Here is a 19,487-nt window from a genome sequence, read left to right as displayed (position 1 = left end):
TCTTCACTAAAGAATCTTTTGTTTCTGATTTAGATTTTTCATCTTGTTTTGGTGGAACCAAAAGCTTTTCAGTATTTCCGGACTCGGGCAAGTTTTTATCCCGAACTTCTTCTTTACTGTTACTAACTTTATCATCTGTAATGTTACTCTTCTTGTCTTCTATAGCAGGTGTTTGCAATTCTTTTTTGATAAATGAAAGCAAAAGCTGAGATGCTGGATTTTCCTCCGTTTTATGATCATCAGGGGAGGTCACTGTATCAATACATGGGGCTTTTGAAGTAATTCCTGTCATTGTAGAATTTGGAGTGGTTGACACTGGAACAATAAACCCAGTTCTATTTGCTTTTAGCATAGAGGACATTGAGTTGGGTGCTGCAAGAATAAATACCTTAGGCAGAGTGGTGGAAGGTGTCGAGATGGGTAACGACAATTCTGCATGACTTGACACGACAGGAGTTTCCATTTGTGAAGCTGTGCCTATCTGTGTAGTGTGACTAGTGTCAGGATTTTTGTTCTGTGTTGCTGGTGGAGCTGCTGGTAAAATCCTTTTCAATGCAGTGGATGTAGTGGTACATGTATATGGAGTATGCAAGCTAGCCTGACTTGGAGTCATTAAAACTATTCCAGATTGTGTCATTGAGGAATTTGTAGTCACTCCTGCTAGCAGTGGATTTGAAGTAAGCAACAAATTAGTTTGTGGGACAGGTAGCTGATTTGCTACTAACTGAACAGTGTTTGTGTCTGTTGGCTGCTGAATAAGGCAGTACCTGTTGGGAGTTCCAACAAGCATCAAATTCACATTTGGAGGAGCATCAACCTGACCATCCACCTTTGTTTGGACTTGATTGCCCGACTTCTCCATTTTACCATGAGACACACGTGAACTAGACACTGGGCCCACAAATGTGGGTGTTGTCAAAGTTTGTGCTGTCCCACTTTTACACAATCCAGAGTTTTGGATAATTGTTGCCTCTGTACTAGAGATAATGATGGGTGTAACAACACTGGAAGAAGCTGTGCTTGTTTGCAACTGGAACATACTTTCTGACAATGCAACTGTAGACACCGTTTCTGTTTTAAGAGACTTGCTTTTGGAAGCTGTCTCTCTTATCTGGTTTACATTCTCTGATGACATGTGCAGTGGAGCCGTCTCTGATTTGGCAGACGTCTTGTTTGCATGTTTCTTGGATAAAATTGGGGGAACCTTTGTCAGAATCCGTTTTGAAAGTGTTCCTTGCTGTGAATCTGTTTTCTTTTCCTTAGTTGCAATTTCCTGAGAAGAAATCTGTTTCAAGGACTGTGCTAGAAGTGCACTGGCAACATTCTTGTGTTTTGCCTTTGTAGTGTGTTTTGTACCCGATTTCTTCTTCTGATGCTCACTGGGATCCGGTTCTTCTGTATCATCTATACCAAAACTACACGTCATTTCTTCTTTGTGAATTTTTTTCACATATTTGTGGTCTTTCACAGCATTCACATTCTCAATACTTTGAGCAGTCCTAGCTTTTGAAGTTTGTGTGATGAATTTCTTTGGACTGACAGGCTTTGCTGAGGTAGTGAGTTTTCTCCCCCTCGTATTATGGATTTTCTGTGTTTCTTGTGCTGTGTTGCTGCTCTTTGGACTTTCAGGAATGGTTCCAGGGTCTGTTTTCTTTGAATCTGCTAAAAATCACACAGTTTGGCTAATGAAAGGTGAAGATAACAAACAGTGATCAATCTCATAACTCTTATAAGCAATACAAAATAGATAGTTGGGCAAACACGGACCCCTGGACACACCAGAGGTGGGATCAGGTGCCTAGGAGGAGTAAGCATCCCCTGTCGACCGGTCACACCCGCTGTGAGCCCTATAATCTTTATTTATTTTCCACAAGAATTAACTTCTTTTGACTGGTCCTATGTACACAGTCAGGCTTTAAAGTTTTGTTTTCAGGATCAGTACTGTGCTTAGTTTCTTTCTCTCTCTTTCTCAAAATGTTTTTTTTAGGGAGGGTAAGCTTGCAAATATAAGTAATAAATTTCATTTTTTAGTGAATACGATATAAACTTCTGCAACTGCATTTGCTTTCTTGGCACTATAAATGCCCATCATGGAATATGCCTGCAGCTTACAGTCATATTTACTGCAAAACATTATACATTTCATTTGTGAAATCTGAATGAAAATGGTGTAAACATCATTCGACTACAAATGTTTAGTATATGGGTACATGTATGTTAAGTTTCATATGATATTAGATTCTTTATGAATTTTTAAATTACATCAAAGAGAATTTCTAAAAGCAACTAAATGTACAATGATTTACAAATAAAAGTATAAAAGTGTCTACCAAATGAATTACTGTATGCATTTAGAGTGTTTCCTTTTTAGGCAAGTCAATGCAGAAATTGATTGCAGGAATTCAGTATTTTTTTTACTGCTTTATAAATATATATGCAAAGTTATTTAAAGCCTGAGATTTTAAGCCCTATTCTAAAATTAACCTGGTCAAGGTTGAAAGAATTGCTGTCACTTGTCAGTCAAGGTGAAAAACAAGGAGATAAATATTGATTGACATAACCACCCAATGCCTCATGTGTTTTGACAAATTACACTGCATGTGAAATCATTAAAATTAGGCTTGATCATTCTTTTGTTTCACGGAGACCACTATTTCTGTGCTTAACGTGTTGTGTATATGGATCAGAGGGCTGAACTGCCATCTAAAATAGCTATTGTCATCAGTCCGACAGCTGAAAATTGCTGGTCGTATCCATTTCCTGCATTGTTTGTTGTGTCACTAACTGACTGAAATTAATAAACATTGGAGCTACTCATAGCATAGTAATAATTTATATAGGCTATAATGTGGTAGTTCCGGTTTTACTTTTTAACTTCAATCACGATGAAAATAATTCACCTGTTGTATTTGGCAATGTCCACTTTATCTTTACGCCAGTAATTTTAATGACAATTTCTATTATCCCAGTTACTGTATAAAGCCCTGAGGCGAAACATTCATCGAAGCGAGACAGCTGACCTTGCTAGCTACACTTCTCCTTCCATACTGGAATCATGTTTTGTTCATCTGTTTTGCCACTACATTTTGCCCCTTTTTATTTACTAATTCATTATATTATTTTATATTTGGGTTGGGAGAATTTCCTTAATAGTTTATAGGCTAAATTCTAGGCTTTAGGAGTGTGTATTTGTTATTGTTATCCTGGTAATAAATTCGTAGTATGTTGTTAATCTCATTTTCATTTCTATGGAGTTCATTTTCAAGTCTCTAATCATAGTGTTGTTAGTCGTTTCCAAGTCGTCACTATAAAATAAAACAAACACAATGTGAAGTACAGACTATATGAACGCCAGACTTGCTACAATATAACCTTTCACTTGTTTTGCATGTAACAATGGCATATATTTTAAGCAGTTTAAATTTGAACTGACCTGTGTCCATTTCCTTGTCTAAAACAAGTCCAAATGAGTTCTCTTTCAATTTCAGGTTTTGAAGGCGCAGTTTTTCAACAACCTTTTTCTTGAAGTCATGATATTTATGTACATTGTTAAAGCAGTCTACACACATCCTGGAGTCTGTTGGTACTTCCATGTCCAACACAAACTCAGCATCCTCTCTTTTACATGCTTTCATTTCCCTTTTCCCAGACATTGCAAAACAAAGACAGCACCTCCCAACCTGTGTTACATCAACAGCTTGCTTAACAACAGGAGTTTCTTCTGAAACAAAATTCTTTAAAATGTAAATACCGTGCATATAGAATATTACATGCTAAAATCCATATCAAAGTGTGCCCGAGTAGCCTTATACCAGCCTGAAGTCCGAAGACTGAGATGGGGCCACTCGGACTGATATTGCATCAAGCAGAGCATTTTTACTACTGGTTTGCCAGTCAAAATGTTCTACATATGTTGCTTTTCCAAGCAGACTTGATCTCACATGTTTTATAAACCATCATATTTAATGTATGTCAATCTTGTTTATTATCCAACTCCCTGTCGAGCACCTACTGTATAAGATATTAATGGATACACTGGTATGTATCGATATTGATGTAACAGTATATCGCTGAACTTTCATAGTTTACAATGCTGAATGACTTATTTCCCTTTCTTCACATTACCTATCTGACTCTCTTTGTTACTTACTTTGCGAAAACTGCAAGCATTCCTTGAAGGTCTTGAAATTTTTCAGCATGTGTTCTCTTGCGTTGGCAGTACAACATGCAAACAGTTGTTTTTGTGGTTGGTATGCTACGATGATCATCTCTCCATTAGCCAGCTGGAAGTCACTGCACTGCAAGGGATTGTGAAACGGTGCTCTTAGAATGGTATGTTCAGAAAAGTTTGGTTTATACAGTCTCAATCAGACACAACCTAGTAGATGCAGAGAGTAGACCACAAGTCCACACCATCAAAATTTGAGTCAGCTTTGGATCTGCTATAGAGAGATCAGGCTCAGCAATTTTACTGTCAAGCATGACTGCATCTGCTCTGGACAATACCATACTAGTATGTGTGTGTGTTGTGTTCTATGATTAAATTTGTAAGATACCATATATTCAAGGCTATTATAAGTAAAAATGAACATTAATGTTAATATAACTTGTATTTATATGTAGCAAATATTCAAACATCCTGTATGACTCATAATGACATACCAAGTACACATTGGGTATTTCAAAACTACATGTAATACGGAGTAGTGAATATAGAGCAAGCATCTTCTAAAATCCATCATAATTGCACTTATGGCCACTTAATCAATTGCCAAGAATTTGTAATACGCCGGTTTTGAGATACGCTCGAGTTATTTCCCTTTGAAGAACTTTCATGCATAGTAAGGCGCAAAACAATTTGTTTACATGCGGGAGTGGGACGAATATTCATCACTGCATAAGTGAATGTACTCATTAAGTCTCTCATACGCTGTTTCATCACCCAAATTCAACTGATACACAAACTAAGTAAGTGATAAGTATTCAGGGAGTAATTAGATACATGGAATTCTTATTATATCACGTAATTTTATTGGTCGTAGGTATCATATCCTGGATATTACTTTCAAATATGACATTGTTTTTATGTTTCTGCTTTAGTAAAACATTTCTTTCAATAGTATTTTGTGTTTCCAATATTTACATATTTAAAAAGAAGCCGCTTTTAATACATTTTATCGTCTTCCTCACTGACAGAAGGTTCACTCTGTCCCACTTAGGCCCTCAAAATTCTACTAAATGTACCTCCTACACAGGAGAGCTCTTATCTCAAAACTGGCGTATTAGATAACACTCAAAGCTATTCCTAACACCCTATAGTATTATACCAATTACTATTAATAGAACACTCAAGCCCCTTACATTTATCTCTATCAAACAAGAGGCCCATGAGCCACATCGCTCACCTGAGGCCCTGCTGTTGTTCAACTGTTGTGATTTTTAAAAGAATTTTTTGTTCAATCTTTATTCCCATGAAAATTTTTGACCCCATATTGTGGCCTCAACCTAGCCCCAAAGGGTCACAATATAACCAAACTTTGAATTCACAAAACATGGTGATGCCACATGTATACGAATATGACTTGCAAGGTTATGCAATGTTATGCAAGTCATATTCGTATGTGGCATCACCTTGCTGTTCTGGAATCAAGTTCATAAGGTCAAAGATCATGTAAAATGAAAGGTCTTGTCATAAAAAATCTATATACATTACATGAAAGTTCTACCTTAAATAGTTCAGGAGAAATTGAATAGGTAAGGTTTTCTTAAAAGTAGGTCAAACTCTAAGGTCAAGGTCACAAAGTTAAAAACGTTGGTGTCATAAAAAATTCTTGTTAGGCCAATTCAACTTAACTGATAGATTATCATCCCTGCCCGCCCCTCTAAAATTGGCCCGCCAGGAATTTTTTAATTTTGCGAAACTTGTGATTTTCGGAAAAATTTCATGTCCGACTCCAGTATTTACACTTCTTGTTTATATTTCCGGTATAGCAACATGAAAAGCCACGTGAAGAAAATAAATATGGTTTTCTTACTTTCTCACGTTCTTACGGGCGTAAATGAAAGGAAGGGATTAATGTTCTTCATAAGAAGTTTGGTATCTTTTTGTGTTTGAAATTAAAGCTTAACCTGGAATTTGTCTGTGAAATAAGCATAGATTGATATCCATCTGGCAATAAATGATGCACTTCTGTTTACAAAAACTTGTTTTCTCAGAAAATAAAAATTAAAAAATAAAATCCTCCCACCCGCCCCATACTTTTTGGTGACCCTGGATGATAATCTATACTAATTAAGTTGAATTGGCCTTACAAGGAATGCATATATGAGAGCCCTCTCACTTGCCATTCAAGTAATATGGTTTTGGGTAGGCAGGACAGGACAAAAACAATATGCCCCCCCCCCCCAACTATAGTCACATAAACATAAAAAAATTTTTCCATAAGATTAAGTGTGGCCCTGCTATAATCTTGAAAAGATTTTCATTAATTACCTGGATATTCCTATATAAAACTTTGATCTCTTTCTGTGGCCCTAACCTACCCCTGCGGCCCTTGAAGTGAACAACAACAACAACAAAATTATTTATTCTCAAATAAATACAACATGTGTATTGTAGAGAAGTAATTCGTAATATATAATACAATATTGTACATAGCATGCAGTTAACATGGAGGACATGCCCTTGAATTTGAAATACCTGTAAATGCCTGCATTTTCATGATTCATCATGGCAGTCTGCTGTTATTGAGATGAAGATTTTTACAAAAGTTTCCCCATCTTCCCTTGTAAAACTTTTATCTCCTATATGGCTCCACCCTCCTAACTAGATGCTTGCCTATCAATATGACTAACCATAGCACTGCTGTTATTGAGAAGAAGATTTTTACAGATATTAAATATTTGCTCTATAGTCTCAATATACCTGGCGAATTGCCAATATGAAGCTAAAGTGACCAGGGTTAAAATGTAAATATGTTAAAAGAGTATTTTATAGAATTTAAATAGTTTCATTGTTATTGATATCTGTATTAATATAGGGAGGTGACCATTCTACATTGATCCAGTGCCTTTTTATGGGATTCGAAACTGTGACTGTGAGATGTATGAGAGTTTGACTTCTAGGCGGGCAATTCTACTTTCACTTTAAACGGTAAGTTGAAAAGAGCATGCTGCATCTTTGATGTAAAATATCTCGAAAAGGAATCAAGGACCCTATTGCAAATTTGACCTTGTTGGAAAGGTTAGGAATTTTGCTGAAAGTTTGATATCTGTCATTATACTGGGAAAATTTTTGTTTTTGAATTAGGATGGGTTGAAAATGGGTATATTTTCCTCATTTTTGTTGCTTTTTTACTTCCAGGATGGCAGGTGCCTGAGTGTATCTCGACCCATTTCCAGGCTAGCATCAGATGTCATGATGGACCTTTAAAATCTTTCACATGTGTACTTTCAAGAACCATATACATTATTTTTGAAAATTGGTTGCCATGGTAATAAAATCTGAAAATTAAAACATGGGCTTCTGAAGGCGAATTTTCCTCCATTTCCTGGTAGTTTGTGACCTATATCCCATGTAAATTAAAAATTTCCCAATATATATAAAAATCAAAGACCTGTTATGATCCTGCCCTAATCCAAAGAGTGATGGTTTGAACTAGCTTGTATATACTCTACAAAGAAGTTTTGACTTTTCTGGTTGAGTGGTTTTCAGATAACCTCCCCGGGCATTGACATGAACCTTCATTTGAAAAAAACACAACTTGAATTTCCTTCACCTACAGATACCTGGCACGACGCCGCAAAAACAGCCCAGAATCGTGTTCGTTGGAGGACTGTCGTTGATGGCCTATGTTCCTCACGGAACGACAGGCCTAAGTAAGTAAGTAACAGATACTTGTGCTAAGATTGGTCAGAATTAGCCAATTGTCTGAAGAAGAAATCAAAGATGCGAAATGTTAAGAAAGATAGATGGATGTTAATCAGTGGTAGAAACTAACTTTTCACACAGTCAGTTAGGCCGGACTAGCGTATTTTGTAGGCCGGTCACGGTAGCACAGCACTGTGGTAGAGTGTTCGCTTCATACCCCGTTCACGCCCTGATGGCCGCGTCAAACCTAAGATGTAAATATAAGTGGTGATCTCTCCTTCGCCAAATGCTCTGCATTTAGAAACAAGAATCACGGATCTTTAGGATATGACCTTCAAATATTGGAGGTCTCGTGTCACCACAGGAGTGAAAATTATTCTCCAGGAAACGTAAAACAAACATATTTCCTAAAGTCACATGGCACCTCGATTTCATCGCTGTTTCAGTAGCTCTTAAATTTACATCGTTATTACCGTATGTATCGCAAAACACTTTAATGACACAGACTGAATGATTCTACATAGGCTTGGGACTTTCCAGAAAACAGAATTCGCAAATCAGAACAAATTTTAAGTCGATCGTTCTGCCTTTGGATTTTAAAATCATTTTAAACACTTCGCAGAGAGATTTTCTTCTTCTATTTTTGAAATAAATCTATCAGTGGTAAACAAGTCCATGTATCCGTCGTGATTTTTATCAGTCACAGACTGATGGAGGCATGTTAGTTTCGAGCCCTGTTAATTGGCAGAACTCACATGAACTAATAAATCAATCTACAAACCAGTTTTTCAGCTTGTCTTCTCCAAACTGGATCCACTGTATGAATTTTTTTCTGGTTAAATTCCTTACTCATGGTTGTCACATTAAGGTGCCAACTTCTCAACAGCTGAAATCTCTGAAAATTACAACACAAATACTTCAATGGCATACTCATACGTACGGCCAAAAAAAAAGAAGAAGAAAAACAAGAGGCCCATGGGCCACATCGCTCACCTGAGTCACCTTGGCCCATATCTGAAGACTTTCCATATATATTTGCATGTAAAACCTTAGTCCCTATTATGGCCCAAACTACCCTTTGCAAACTTGAATCTACACTATGTCAGAAAGCTTTCATGTAAATGTCAACTTCTTTGGCCCAATGGTTCTTGAGAAGAAGATTTTTAAAGCTTTTTCCTATATTTGTATGTAAAACTTTGACCCCCCCCCCCCACTTGTGGCCCCATCCTACCGCCCGGGGGCCATGATTTGAACAAACTTGAATCTGCACTATGTCAGAAAGTTTTCTTGTAAATATCAGCTTTTCTGACTCAGTGGTTATTGAGAAAAAGATTTTAACTATATATTTGTATGTAAAACTTTGATCCCCCCTTGTGGCCCCATTCTACCCCCGGGGGCCATGATTTGAACAAACTTGAATCTGCACTATGTCAGAAAGTTTTCATGTAAAAATCAGCTTTTCTGGCTCAGTAGTTGTTGAGAAGATTTTTCCTATATATTTGTATGTAAAACTTTGATCCCCTATTGTGGCCCCATCCAACCCCTGGAGCCCATGATTTGAACAAACTTGAATCTGTATTATGTCAGGAAGCTTTCATGTAAATCTCAGCTTTTCTGGCTTAGTGGTTCTTGAGAAGAAGATTTTTAAAGTTTTCCCCGATATATTTGTATGTAAAACTTTGATCCCCCCTTGTGGCCCCATCCTACCCCCGGGGGCCATGATTTGAACAAACTTGAATCTGCACTATGTCAGAAAGTTTTCATGTAAAAATCAGCTTTTCTGGCTCAGTGGTTCTTGAGAAAAAGATTTTAACTATATATTTGTATGTAAAACTTTGATCCCCCTTGTGGCCCCAGATATCCAACCCCCGGAGCCCATGATTTGAACAAACTTGAATCTGCATTATGTCAGGAAGCTTTCATGTAAATCTCAGCTTTTCTGGGTTAGTGGTTCTTGAGAAGAAGATTTTTAAAGTTTTTCCCTATATATTTGTGTGTAAAACTTTGATCCCCCCCCCCCTTGGGGCCCCATCCTATCCCCGGGGGCCATGATTTGAACAAACTTGAATCTGCACTATGTCAGAAAGTTTTCATGTAAAAATCAGCTTTTCTGACTCAGTGGTTCTTGAGATTTTCCTATATATTTGTAAGTAAAACTTTGATCCCCCCTTGTGGCCCCATCCTACCACCGGGGGCCATGATTTGAACAAACTTGGATCTGCAATATGTCAGGAAGCTTTCAGGTAAATTTCAGCTCTTCTGGCCCAGTGGTTCTTGAGAAGAAGATTTTTAAATGACCCCACCCTATTTTTTGCATTTTTGTGATTATCTCCCCTTTGAAAGGGACATGGCCCTTCATTTGAACAAACTTGAAAGCCCTTCACCCAAGGATGCTTTTGGCCATGTTTGGTTGAAATTGGCCCAGTGGTTCTGGAGAAGAAGTCGAAAATGTGAAAAGTTTAACAGACAGACGGACGGACAGACGACGGACAAAAAGCGATCAGAAAAGCTCACTTGAACCTTCGGTTCAGGTGAGCTAAAAAGGTGTGTTTCCGGATACCTGACTGACCCTAAATTTTTCTTCCAACCCTTATTTTCTTGATAAATTCCAGTCCTTAACTTACGTACATACGTACACTTTGTTTCTCAAATAAAAAAAACCCCAACTAATAAGTTAAGGCTAAATATATTCAAATCATCAGAAATTTTCAGAATGGTGTCATGCCTGCTTGCTGCAAGTAGATTAACACAGATATACATGCAATCAAGTATTACATAGGGTAAAATCAGTTGTCTAAATGTAATTTTTTGGTTTATTTTAGTATTTCACCCAATATTGAACACTTGATGCTACATGTCAGTACCGGTACTCACAAACGTATGAATCATGTACAAGTTTCTTCCCCAGTGATACAAGGCAAATATTTACTGAATAAAAAACAATAATAAAAAAAAAAATTGCCTACCCTTGATCCTATTTCCCCCCCAAGACGCCTATTTTTTTGTTGTTGTTGCCTAAACTGTGTAATCTCGGTTGAGATTTGACAGAAAGTATAACTCTATATCACTATTAATTTTGCATTGCTTACTGTATATAGGTATGAAAATCCCAAAATAAAAACTGTTTTTATATTTTCCATTCAAATGAAGACTTCCATGGCACAAATATTTTATCTCCTGAAATTAAAGAGTTCCTATAGGCTGTTTTATTAAATTACTGATATATAGTATCTCCATATACCTACTTGTACATCACTAATTCAAAAAACAAACTATAGGAACTCTTCAGTTTCAGGAGATAAAATACTGTGTCATGGAAATCAATCATTTGAACGGAAAATTTAGTCTCTAAGAGATAGTTCATTTTATTGAATTTACATACTTAGATGGTAAGTAATACAGCATAAATAATGATATAAACAGAGTTGGTTTAATATTTAACTTACTTATTTGAAGCGAACAGCAATGTCACCTAAGAGCACATTAATTGCTAGAACTGGCCGAAGATGAAAGTAAATTTCCGGACATGAATTATGAAGGGCTGCTCTGATTTGGTAAAGGCGTCAGTAAAAATATTCAGCCAAGCTGAAACTCAGCCGAGATTAGTAAACTGTACAAAATATAACAATGCCTGACATAGACTTTTTTTCTTTCTAAAATACAAAGAGTAATCTTAAATACTTTAAATTTCACAGGAAACATCAACAAAGACTTTATATCATTTTTAAAAAAATGTACACTGGAGAGACTGGATTTGTTGCCAGTGACCAGATATTGCTGTCATGTGTTGTCACTGGATGGATTATTACATGTTTAATATATTGATATTCATTATCATTCATCAATTTATCATTATGTAAGCCATTCCATCCCATTCATTGGTGGAGAGAGGAGTGTGAACGGTCAGTATGGTTTGTGTTTGGGTGCGAGTTTCTAATGGTGCGAGTGGTTAATATTTCTGAGTTATCATGTGTGCAAGTGGTTTTACTGGTTTTAGTGGTATTGTAGAACTATTGTTAGATAAAGGATAGCTCAGTGGTTAGCTAGAGCACATGACTAGTAATGCAGGGGTCCAGGGTTCGATTCCCTGTCCAGCCATAGATTTTCTCCTATCCTATACTAGTTGGATCTGTTGACCTCCCCTGCACTACATGCTGTCATGCCAGGGGTGAAAAGAAACTAGGCTGTGCGTCTTCAAGGGTAAAGACAAATTAAAGAAGGGAGGTATGAAGTAGTTAGTAATTTATATACATGTAAATGGGAAGAGTTAATATTGATATACTATTAATCTATCAGACACATTTTGAAATCATCTTAAACAGTAACTAAATATTTGTGATTCATAGAGAGTACTTAAAATTGTATTTCTTTCAGGTTCTCTTCGATCTTCGTATTTGTTATGCATGCACGTTGATCCGCCACTATCAATAACATTCCGATCTATGCGTCCCGCAAAACTTCGAAGTCACGTGACTATTGATAGTTTTAAAATATTGACTATGTGCGAGGAAGTTTGCGAGCATTTTCAACGAAATATATAGAAGATATTCTTTACCAATTCACATTCATTGTAACATACCTCATTGATTCAATTTGGCCATACAATAAATGGATTTAGTTATGCACAACCTGTGCACTGTACCCGCGTCGCCATATTCTCCAACGGAAATAACACAGTATAAAATCTAAATCGTTCAAAAAGGCGTAAAATACCCGCAATAATAGGTCATGCTAAATATTCCAGTTTAGTTGGTTTGCTCTCCCCTGGTCGACGAAGAAAACCCTCTCAGACTTTGAAGAGTCCATGCTTTTTAATAAGTAATTAAGCCTACTCATAGAAAATTTACTGGCATCATTTGATCCGCAGTCTCTTTTGAATGCATTTTACATCCATATTTTTAGAAATGTTGGGCGATTCTGAACTGGAAGAAGTACATGTAAATGTAGGCCCTAGCACTCATAAACAAAACGCAAGTGTAAAGTAAACAAGGGTGTACATAGGCCTATGACGTTAAAGAAAGCTTGGAGTTGACACATTCTAGTTGTACAAGAAGACTTTTTATGGGGAAGAAAATTTGAATTTGTGGTGTGATAACCAAACTCCCCTAAAAGTGTTATGATTGCATCATTTTGTACTTCATTTTTCAATAGTATTTTCTGAGAGAGGACTCTACACCCCCTTCTGGGAGCTGGATGACCATTCACCCCCTCAACTGCAGTAATAAAATACATGTACACCCCCCCCCTAATTTTTCATTTGCTTCCAATGTAGTCTTATCAAGAGTTTACTAATAAACACAATAAATAAATCTTTTGTTTAATTCTTTATTACGAATTCTGTCGAAAATTAAGCCATAAGATGGACTAAATATGAAAAAGAACTTGATACCTTGTCAGAATGGATTAAAAATTAAAATCCCATATTGGACACATCAAAACAAAAGTGCGTACCATCTATCCTTCTGTGTTTAGTAAACCAGAATTCGATAGGTTACATGATGAATATGTTTTGGTTCCAGCTGACAAAGCTTGTACAACATTATCTTTGTTTGTAAGCCTCATTAATACAAACTCTATATTAAACGAACTTTGCATTAATTCCTCATTTGGTACTTACATACTCCGACTTTCAACAGATGGAATTCTTCAAAATCATGCTTCAGTTTTAGACACATTCCAGTCAATAGGATTGCTGAATATTTAATAAGTTACCGTTCCTATACCGGATTCCTATAAACATCACAAAAACCCTTACAAAGATAATTGCTGGATCCAGTTAATGTTCTACCAAGCCCCTATCTTTGCTCCTCATGAAAATATCAACAGCTGTGAAGGAGAAACTTTAAACGTTCTGTGCCACAACATGCCAGAAGTGGTGTAAATCAATTGTGGATTCTAAAAAAAAATCTGAAAAGAAAAGAATTTAAAGAAGAAAAAAAACTTAGTAAATTTGAAACGCAAAACTTTTCTAATACCAACACTTTACACGATTATTTATCACAATAAATTAAAGATTAGACGTTTTACATCATGAACAATTGCTTCTTCAACTAAAATGGAAAAAGGAAATACAGTGTATTCATGTCTATAGTGACATCTTCGCTAGCCAAGGGTTTACGACCGGCTCCGCTTCTAGTTGTAGACAAGCGGAGCGGATCGTAAACCCTTGGCTAGCGAAGATGACTAGTGATCAGTCATCTAAAAAAAAATTGCTTTGTTAAACACCACTTTAATTCCACACACAAGTACTCTAACATTGAAATAAAAAATATGCTGGAGTTCCTCATTGACAATATCTTCATGGTCTTTGGAGATCAGGTTTTCCAACAGTCTTTTGGAATTCCTATGGGCACGAATTGTGCTCTTTTGTTAGCTGATATGTATTTATATTCTTCTGAAGCAGAGTTTATCAAAAGCTTTTTCATAAGAAGAAAAATTCTCTTGTTGTGGTCATCAACTTGACATTTAGATAGGCTATATCGACGACGTTTTATCTATTAAAAGTAATAATTTTTATTCATATATCGATTTGATATATCATTGTTAACTCAATATAAAAGAAACCACAAAGTCCTCCACATCTGCTTCGCACTTAGATATTTTATTGAAATGAAATGTTGACGGCAAACTAACAACTCAACTTTATGACAAACGGGATGATTTCAGCTTCTCCATCGTCAACTTCCCATATCTATGTAGCAATATTCCATTATCACCTGCATATGGGTTTATATCTCTCAACTGATTCGATACACAAGAGCTTGTTCTGAGTATGATCAATATTTAAATCAAGACAGGCTACCGACAAATAAATTGATGTTACAGGGGTTCAACTTATCATTGGGTTAAATGCTGTCTGACGTGATTCATACCGATTGTTAGGCCGTTCTTGACACACTGATTTGATTATGGATTACTACGTTTACCTGATCAATATATAGGGCTCACGGCGGGTGTAACCGGTCGATAGGGGATGTTTACTCATACTAGGCACCTGATCCCACCTCTGATATATCTAGAGGTCCGTGTTTGCCAAGCTCTCTCTTTTGTATTCCATTTAGGTGTTATGAGATTAATCAATGTTTGTTATCTTCATCTTTCACAACACAATTCGTGAATCCTATTCATAATCCATATTCTCCTACCATTGTTTTTTGGTTGCTTGATAAAGTTAGTGATTAAGCCGCTGTTCAAAATGAAAAAAAAAATATCTGTCCCTGACATATCTGGGAATAAATTATCTGAACTACATGTAAACTATGCTGAAAACAAACAATTCATCCTCTCCCACCACTGTGAAGAAATAGTGATGGTAATTTCACTAGTTACGGAGATCGGCCCCTAATTTTTAAACATAACGGATTACACTGAGTGAATAAACATCGGGCTCGAAATCATCGAAGACCCCCTACTCCAGGGACTGAAATTTTGGGGGTATGGTATTAGTCGTCCATTCCCACCACTGTAAAGAAATGGTGATGGTACTCTCTCTAGTTACGGAGATCCGCTCCTCCAACTTTTTTTAAATAACGCATTACACTTAATGAATAAACATCGGGTTCGGATCTCCATAACTAGTGAGTGTACCATCACCATTTCTTCACAGTTGTGGGAGAGGACCACTAATACCTTATCCCCAAAATTTCAGTCCACGGGGTAGGGGTCTTCGATGATTTCGAACCCGATGTTTATTAAACTAAGTGTAATGCGTTATTAAAAAAGTTGAAGGAGCGGATCTCCGTAACTAGTGAGAGTAACATCACCATTTCTTCACAGTGGTTGGAGAGGACCACTAATACCCTATCCCCAAAATGTCAGTCCCCGGGGTAGGGGGTCTTCGATGATTCCGAACCCGATGTTTATTCACTAAGTGTACATTATGTAATGCATAAAAATTGTAGGGGCGGATCTCCGTACAGACCCTGAAGCGTACTATTACAACTCCAAAGCGTTTCGTTTCGTTCCGTGCAAACCGTTCAGCGTTTCGTGCAGACCGTTCAGCGTTTCGTGCAAACCGTTCACCGTTCCGTGCAAGAATCGTTTCGTTTCGTGCAAACCGTTCACCGTTCCATGCAGACCGTTCACCGTTCCGTGCAAAGCGTGCAAACCGTTTCGTGCAAGAATCGTTCCGTGCAAGAAACGTTTCATGCAGTAGCCACGCCTACAGAAGCGTGCAGACCGTTCAAGCCACGTCCCGAGAATCGTGCAAGTCATTCCGCTATGGCATCCAAGAAAGGTGGACGTATATTGTCGCTCAGAATTCGATCACTTATTTTGAATTTAATCAAAGCTGGACTATTCACTGTAAAAATTCGAAACATTCTCGAAAATTTTTTTATGTTCTACGGTATGTGTTATTTTGCGAATACACACAGCTGCCAAATAATCATGATAAGACTGGAATTTTAAGAAAAATGTCAATATCCCCCCCCCCCCCCCTGATACTTATATTGTTTTTCAGCATTTTGAGCCAATCCCAACGATACCAAACACTATATATATATTTTTTGAGAAAACCTGGTTTTGAAATTTTTTCTTTTAGTCTTCTTTCTTCATTAAACTATTCTTAACTTCTATATCTAAATAATGCGTACTTGCAGACAATTCCTGTTTTAAATGTGAATTAATATGTCCAGTAAATGAAAAGCATACATTCACAACATGTAATAGGGATATTTGATAATTACCGATGTGCTCTCTCTCTCTCTCTCTCTCTCTCTCTCTCTCTCTCTCTCTCTCTCTTTGTGTCGATGATTAACAAATTGGAATTAATTTATTACATAATTAATAGAAGCAAAAATACACAAACCATCGAATGATTTGTTTTTAAAATCCCAAGTTCATTACATTTGACCGAGACTTATGTTCAATGTACTTTGATAGAGGTTTTCATAAAAAAAAAATTCATCGAGACTCAGAGTGTCTGGATAATGTAATGATTTTTGTATAATAAGTATATATATACCATGCAAATTCCTAGGTTCTTTGTCACAGTATAACTAAATTACGGTTAGCTAGTCTGGGTTTTGACTTGTTATGAAAAGTGTGAAATATATTGGGTCGGCGCAATATCAGATCTAGTCTAAAATCACAGGTATCTTGCGCCGACCCAATATATTTCACACTTTCTGCAAGAAGCCAAGTATTCTCTTTAGAGAAGTCAAAAGGCATAGCCTTCATCGATGAAGGCTATGTCTCTCGACTTCTCTAAAGAGAATAGAAGCCAAGCACTTCTGTTGATTTCAAATACACGGATTAACTGACCCCAAATTGTTCTACTGAGGCGAAAAACCCTTCGAATTTGCATGGAATGTACAAGTTATACACAGGTCATTGTTAAAGTCATACATCATAGTACCGCTAATCCGACAAACATTTTTTTTTTTTTTTGGAAATATTAAAGGACACATGACACAAAAAATTATTTGTCTGTAATCATTGTCTTTATAATCCTTAAGTCAGATTCTCACACTGAATCTGTTAAACAAGCATCTGATAACAAGGCACAGCTGGATGACGAAGTATGACCAAACTGCAGATTGAACTTTATAGAGCCCCGTGCTAGGCCTAACATTACTTATATATTTTTCAATGTATCAGAAGGGGTATGTTGCCAGTTAAGTTGGGTAAAATTCTTGACAAGCAATAAGATAACAACAAAAAATGGTGCTTAAATTGACCGATTACGAAAACCTGTACATGTGTGTGTGTGTGTGGGGGGGGGGGGGGGGGGGGGGTAGTAGCCTGAAACTGTCTCAATTTCCCCTTTCCGACTTCAATTTCTTTAAAAATCGCGCAGTGGGTAGGTCGCTACAAGGCTAAATCCCTAGCTTTCATTTTACACCCTCTCCTATTCTACGTGCCTGTAATCAATATTGAAGGATGTAAAACCTCGGTGTCAAATGCAACTAGTTCATGAAAAAAGACTTATACCAATATAAACAGAAATGACTTAACGATTATTTGCTTTTATTCATATACGCTATCGATTATTAAAATCTTTAATTGCTATATGAAATCATTTTAAAATTTAGATGCATTAGATAATGAGAGAGAGAGAGAGAGAGAGAGAGAGAGAGAGAGAGAGAGCATTGGTAATCATTGATTATAATATTCATAAATGTATGTAGATACTGGAAGTTTAATACGTTCAGTATAAATCTTGAAAGTACCATTTCTTTCTGAATAATTATCCATCCCCTTTCATTGTGATATATATTTTTTTAATTTCCCATATTGTTTTCTTTACACGTTAAATTTTTCCGCTGGCACGGGTTAGGACTAATGAATGAGCCCCCCCCCCCCCCTTCTAAAACGATGTTACGTGCTTAGCTGTCTATCTCCCTCTCAGTCAAAAATAAAATAAATACAAGCTATATATACTACAACATCATTGAATTTACTGGATAATTTTTCGATTTAACCTTCATAATACATGTTTATGCAAGCGGACTATCTAGGCATTTTTTTTTCATCTTCGCTAGCCAAGATTGGCACAGTTGACCCAAAACCCATTGCTAGCGGAGATGAGATGAATTTTACCCCCGTATTATGTCATAATTGACCAAAACCTAGTACGTTTGTTTTACAATTTTAATTCAGAAGACGCGCAAGTTTGTGAGTCACTGAATAAACAAGAAAACGTCTGCATTTTTATTTCAATCGTTGTCAACTCTATACTTGTGATATTTCAATACTACATGTACTCAATTCAATTTACATAATTAAAGCGTGCAGGCCACGCCTACCGTTTTACGTAAACCATTCACAATCATTTACAAAGCGTGCAAGCCACGCCTACCGTTTCGTGCAGACCGTTCAGGAAATGGGAAGCGTTTCGTGCAAATCGTTCCGTGCAAAGCGTTCAGCGTTTCGTGCAAACCGTTCACCGTTCCGTGCAAGAATCGTTTCGTTCCGTGCAAAGCGTTCAGCTTTCCGTGCAAACCGTTCAGCGTTCCGTGCAAGAATCGTTTCGTTTCGTTCCGTGAAAGTGGTGTAGTAGTACGCTTCAGGGTCTGTAAGTAGAGATATTTCCATCACCATTTCTTCACAGTGTTTGGGGTTGGTAACTGCCACCCCATCCTTATAATTCCAGTGTGGTGTTGTTTTATGCATATAGAAATTTGAATTGCGAACTCCGTTCTAGAAAGCAGTTCACTATTGAATTGCGAATAGTGAACTGCGAACTGCGTTCCAAAATATAATTGCCCTTTAGGCGTGTCTTGTGTGTTCAGCTACAGCGGATTAAAAGAAAAGATCACGAATTCATTCATATTATAAAGATCTTCTTTTAAATCCGAGACATGAGAATGGGATTAATAGTGAACCTTATTGGAAGTGATAAAATTTATAAACAATGTGACAGGTTCTACACACGATCTGACACTGTCACAATAAAAAAGCTATATATGTAACTAAACACTAATCTTGCAGACATCATTCAATGTTTTAGCATAAAAATGCATGTGTAATTACCTGCACCCATTATTTGAAAAAAAAAGAAGGATTTGATATACGGTAATTATTTTTTATATAACAAAACAAATCTTTCAATTCTAATGCATACGGATTTGAAAAAGTGAATATATATATATAAGAAAACTAAACATTTTTTGAA

At 36.7% G+C, this 19,487-nt stretch overlaps 1 protein-coding gene and 1 long non-coding RNA gene across 3 annotated transcripts in view; one reads left to right on the top strand and one right to left on the bottom strand.

Moving 5' to 3' along the window:
• Positions 1-12,550, bottom strand: part of LOC125645631 (uncharacterized) — a 25,197-nt gene extending 12,647 nt beyond the window's left edge. Inside the window, exons 1-5 of one of the 2 annotated variants that reach the window (XM_048871264.2) lie at positions 12,450-12,550; positions 8,652-8,765; positions 4,151-4,298; positions 3,434-3,721; positions 1-1,662 (exon numbers count right to left, since the gene is read on the bottom strand). The exon at positions 1-1,662 is cut by the window's left edge and continues 302 nt beyond it. In XM_048871264.2, coding sequence (XP_048727221.2) covers positions 1-1,662; positions 3,434-3,721; positions 4,151-4,298; positions 8,652-8,723 — 2,170 coding nt within the window. In that variant the 5' untranslated portion in view covers positions 8,724-8,765; positions 12,450-12,550. The remainder of the gene's footprint in view (positions 1,663-3,433; positions 3,722-4,150; positions 4,299-8,651; positions 8,766-12,449) is intronic. The other variant, XM_048871265.2, reaches the window with a different exon arrangement.
• LOC125645646 (uncharacterized) lies at positions 6,813-7,516 on the top strand. Its single transcript, XR_007359404.2, has 2 exons — positions 6,813-7,153; positions 7,364-7,516. It is a non-coding gene; the product is annotated as an uncharacterized LOC125645646 (long non-coding RNA).
• Positions 12,551-19,487: the final 6,937 nt, after the last annotated feature.

The sequence above is a fragment of the Ostrea edulis genome, chromosome 6 (assembly GCF_947568905.1).
Source record: "Ostrea edulis chromosome 6, xbOstEdul1.1, whole genome shotgun sequence".
Lineage (NCBI taxonomy): Eukaryota > Metazoa > Mollusca > Bivalvia > Ostreida > Ostreidae > Ostrea > Ostrea edulis.
Note: the sequence above shows the minus strand (reverse complement) of the source record. Positions and strands in the feature narration are given on the sequence as shown.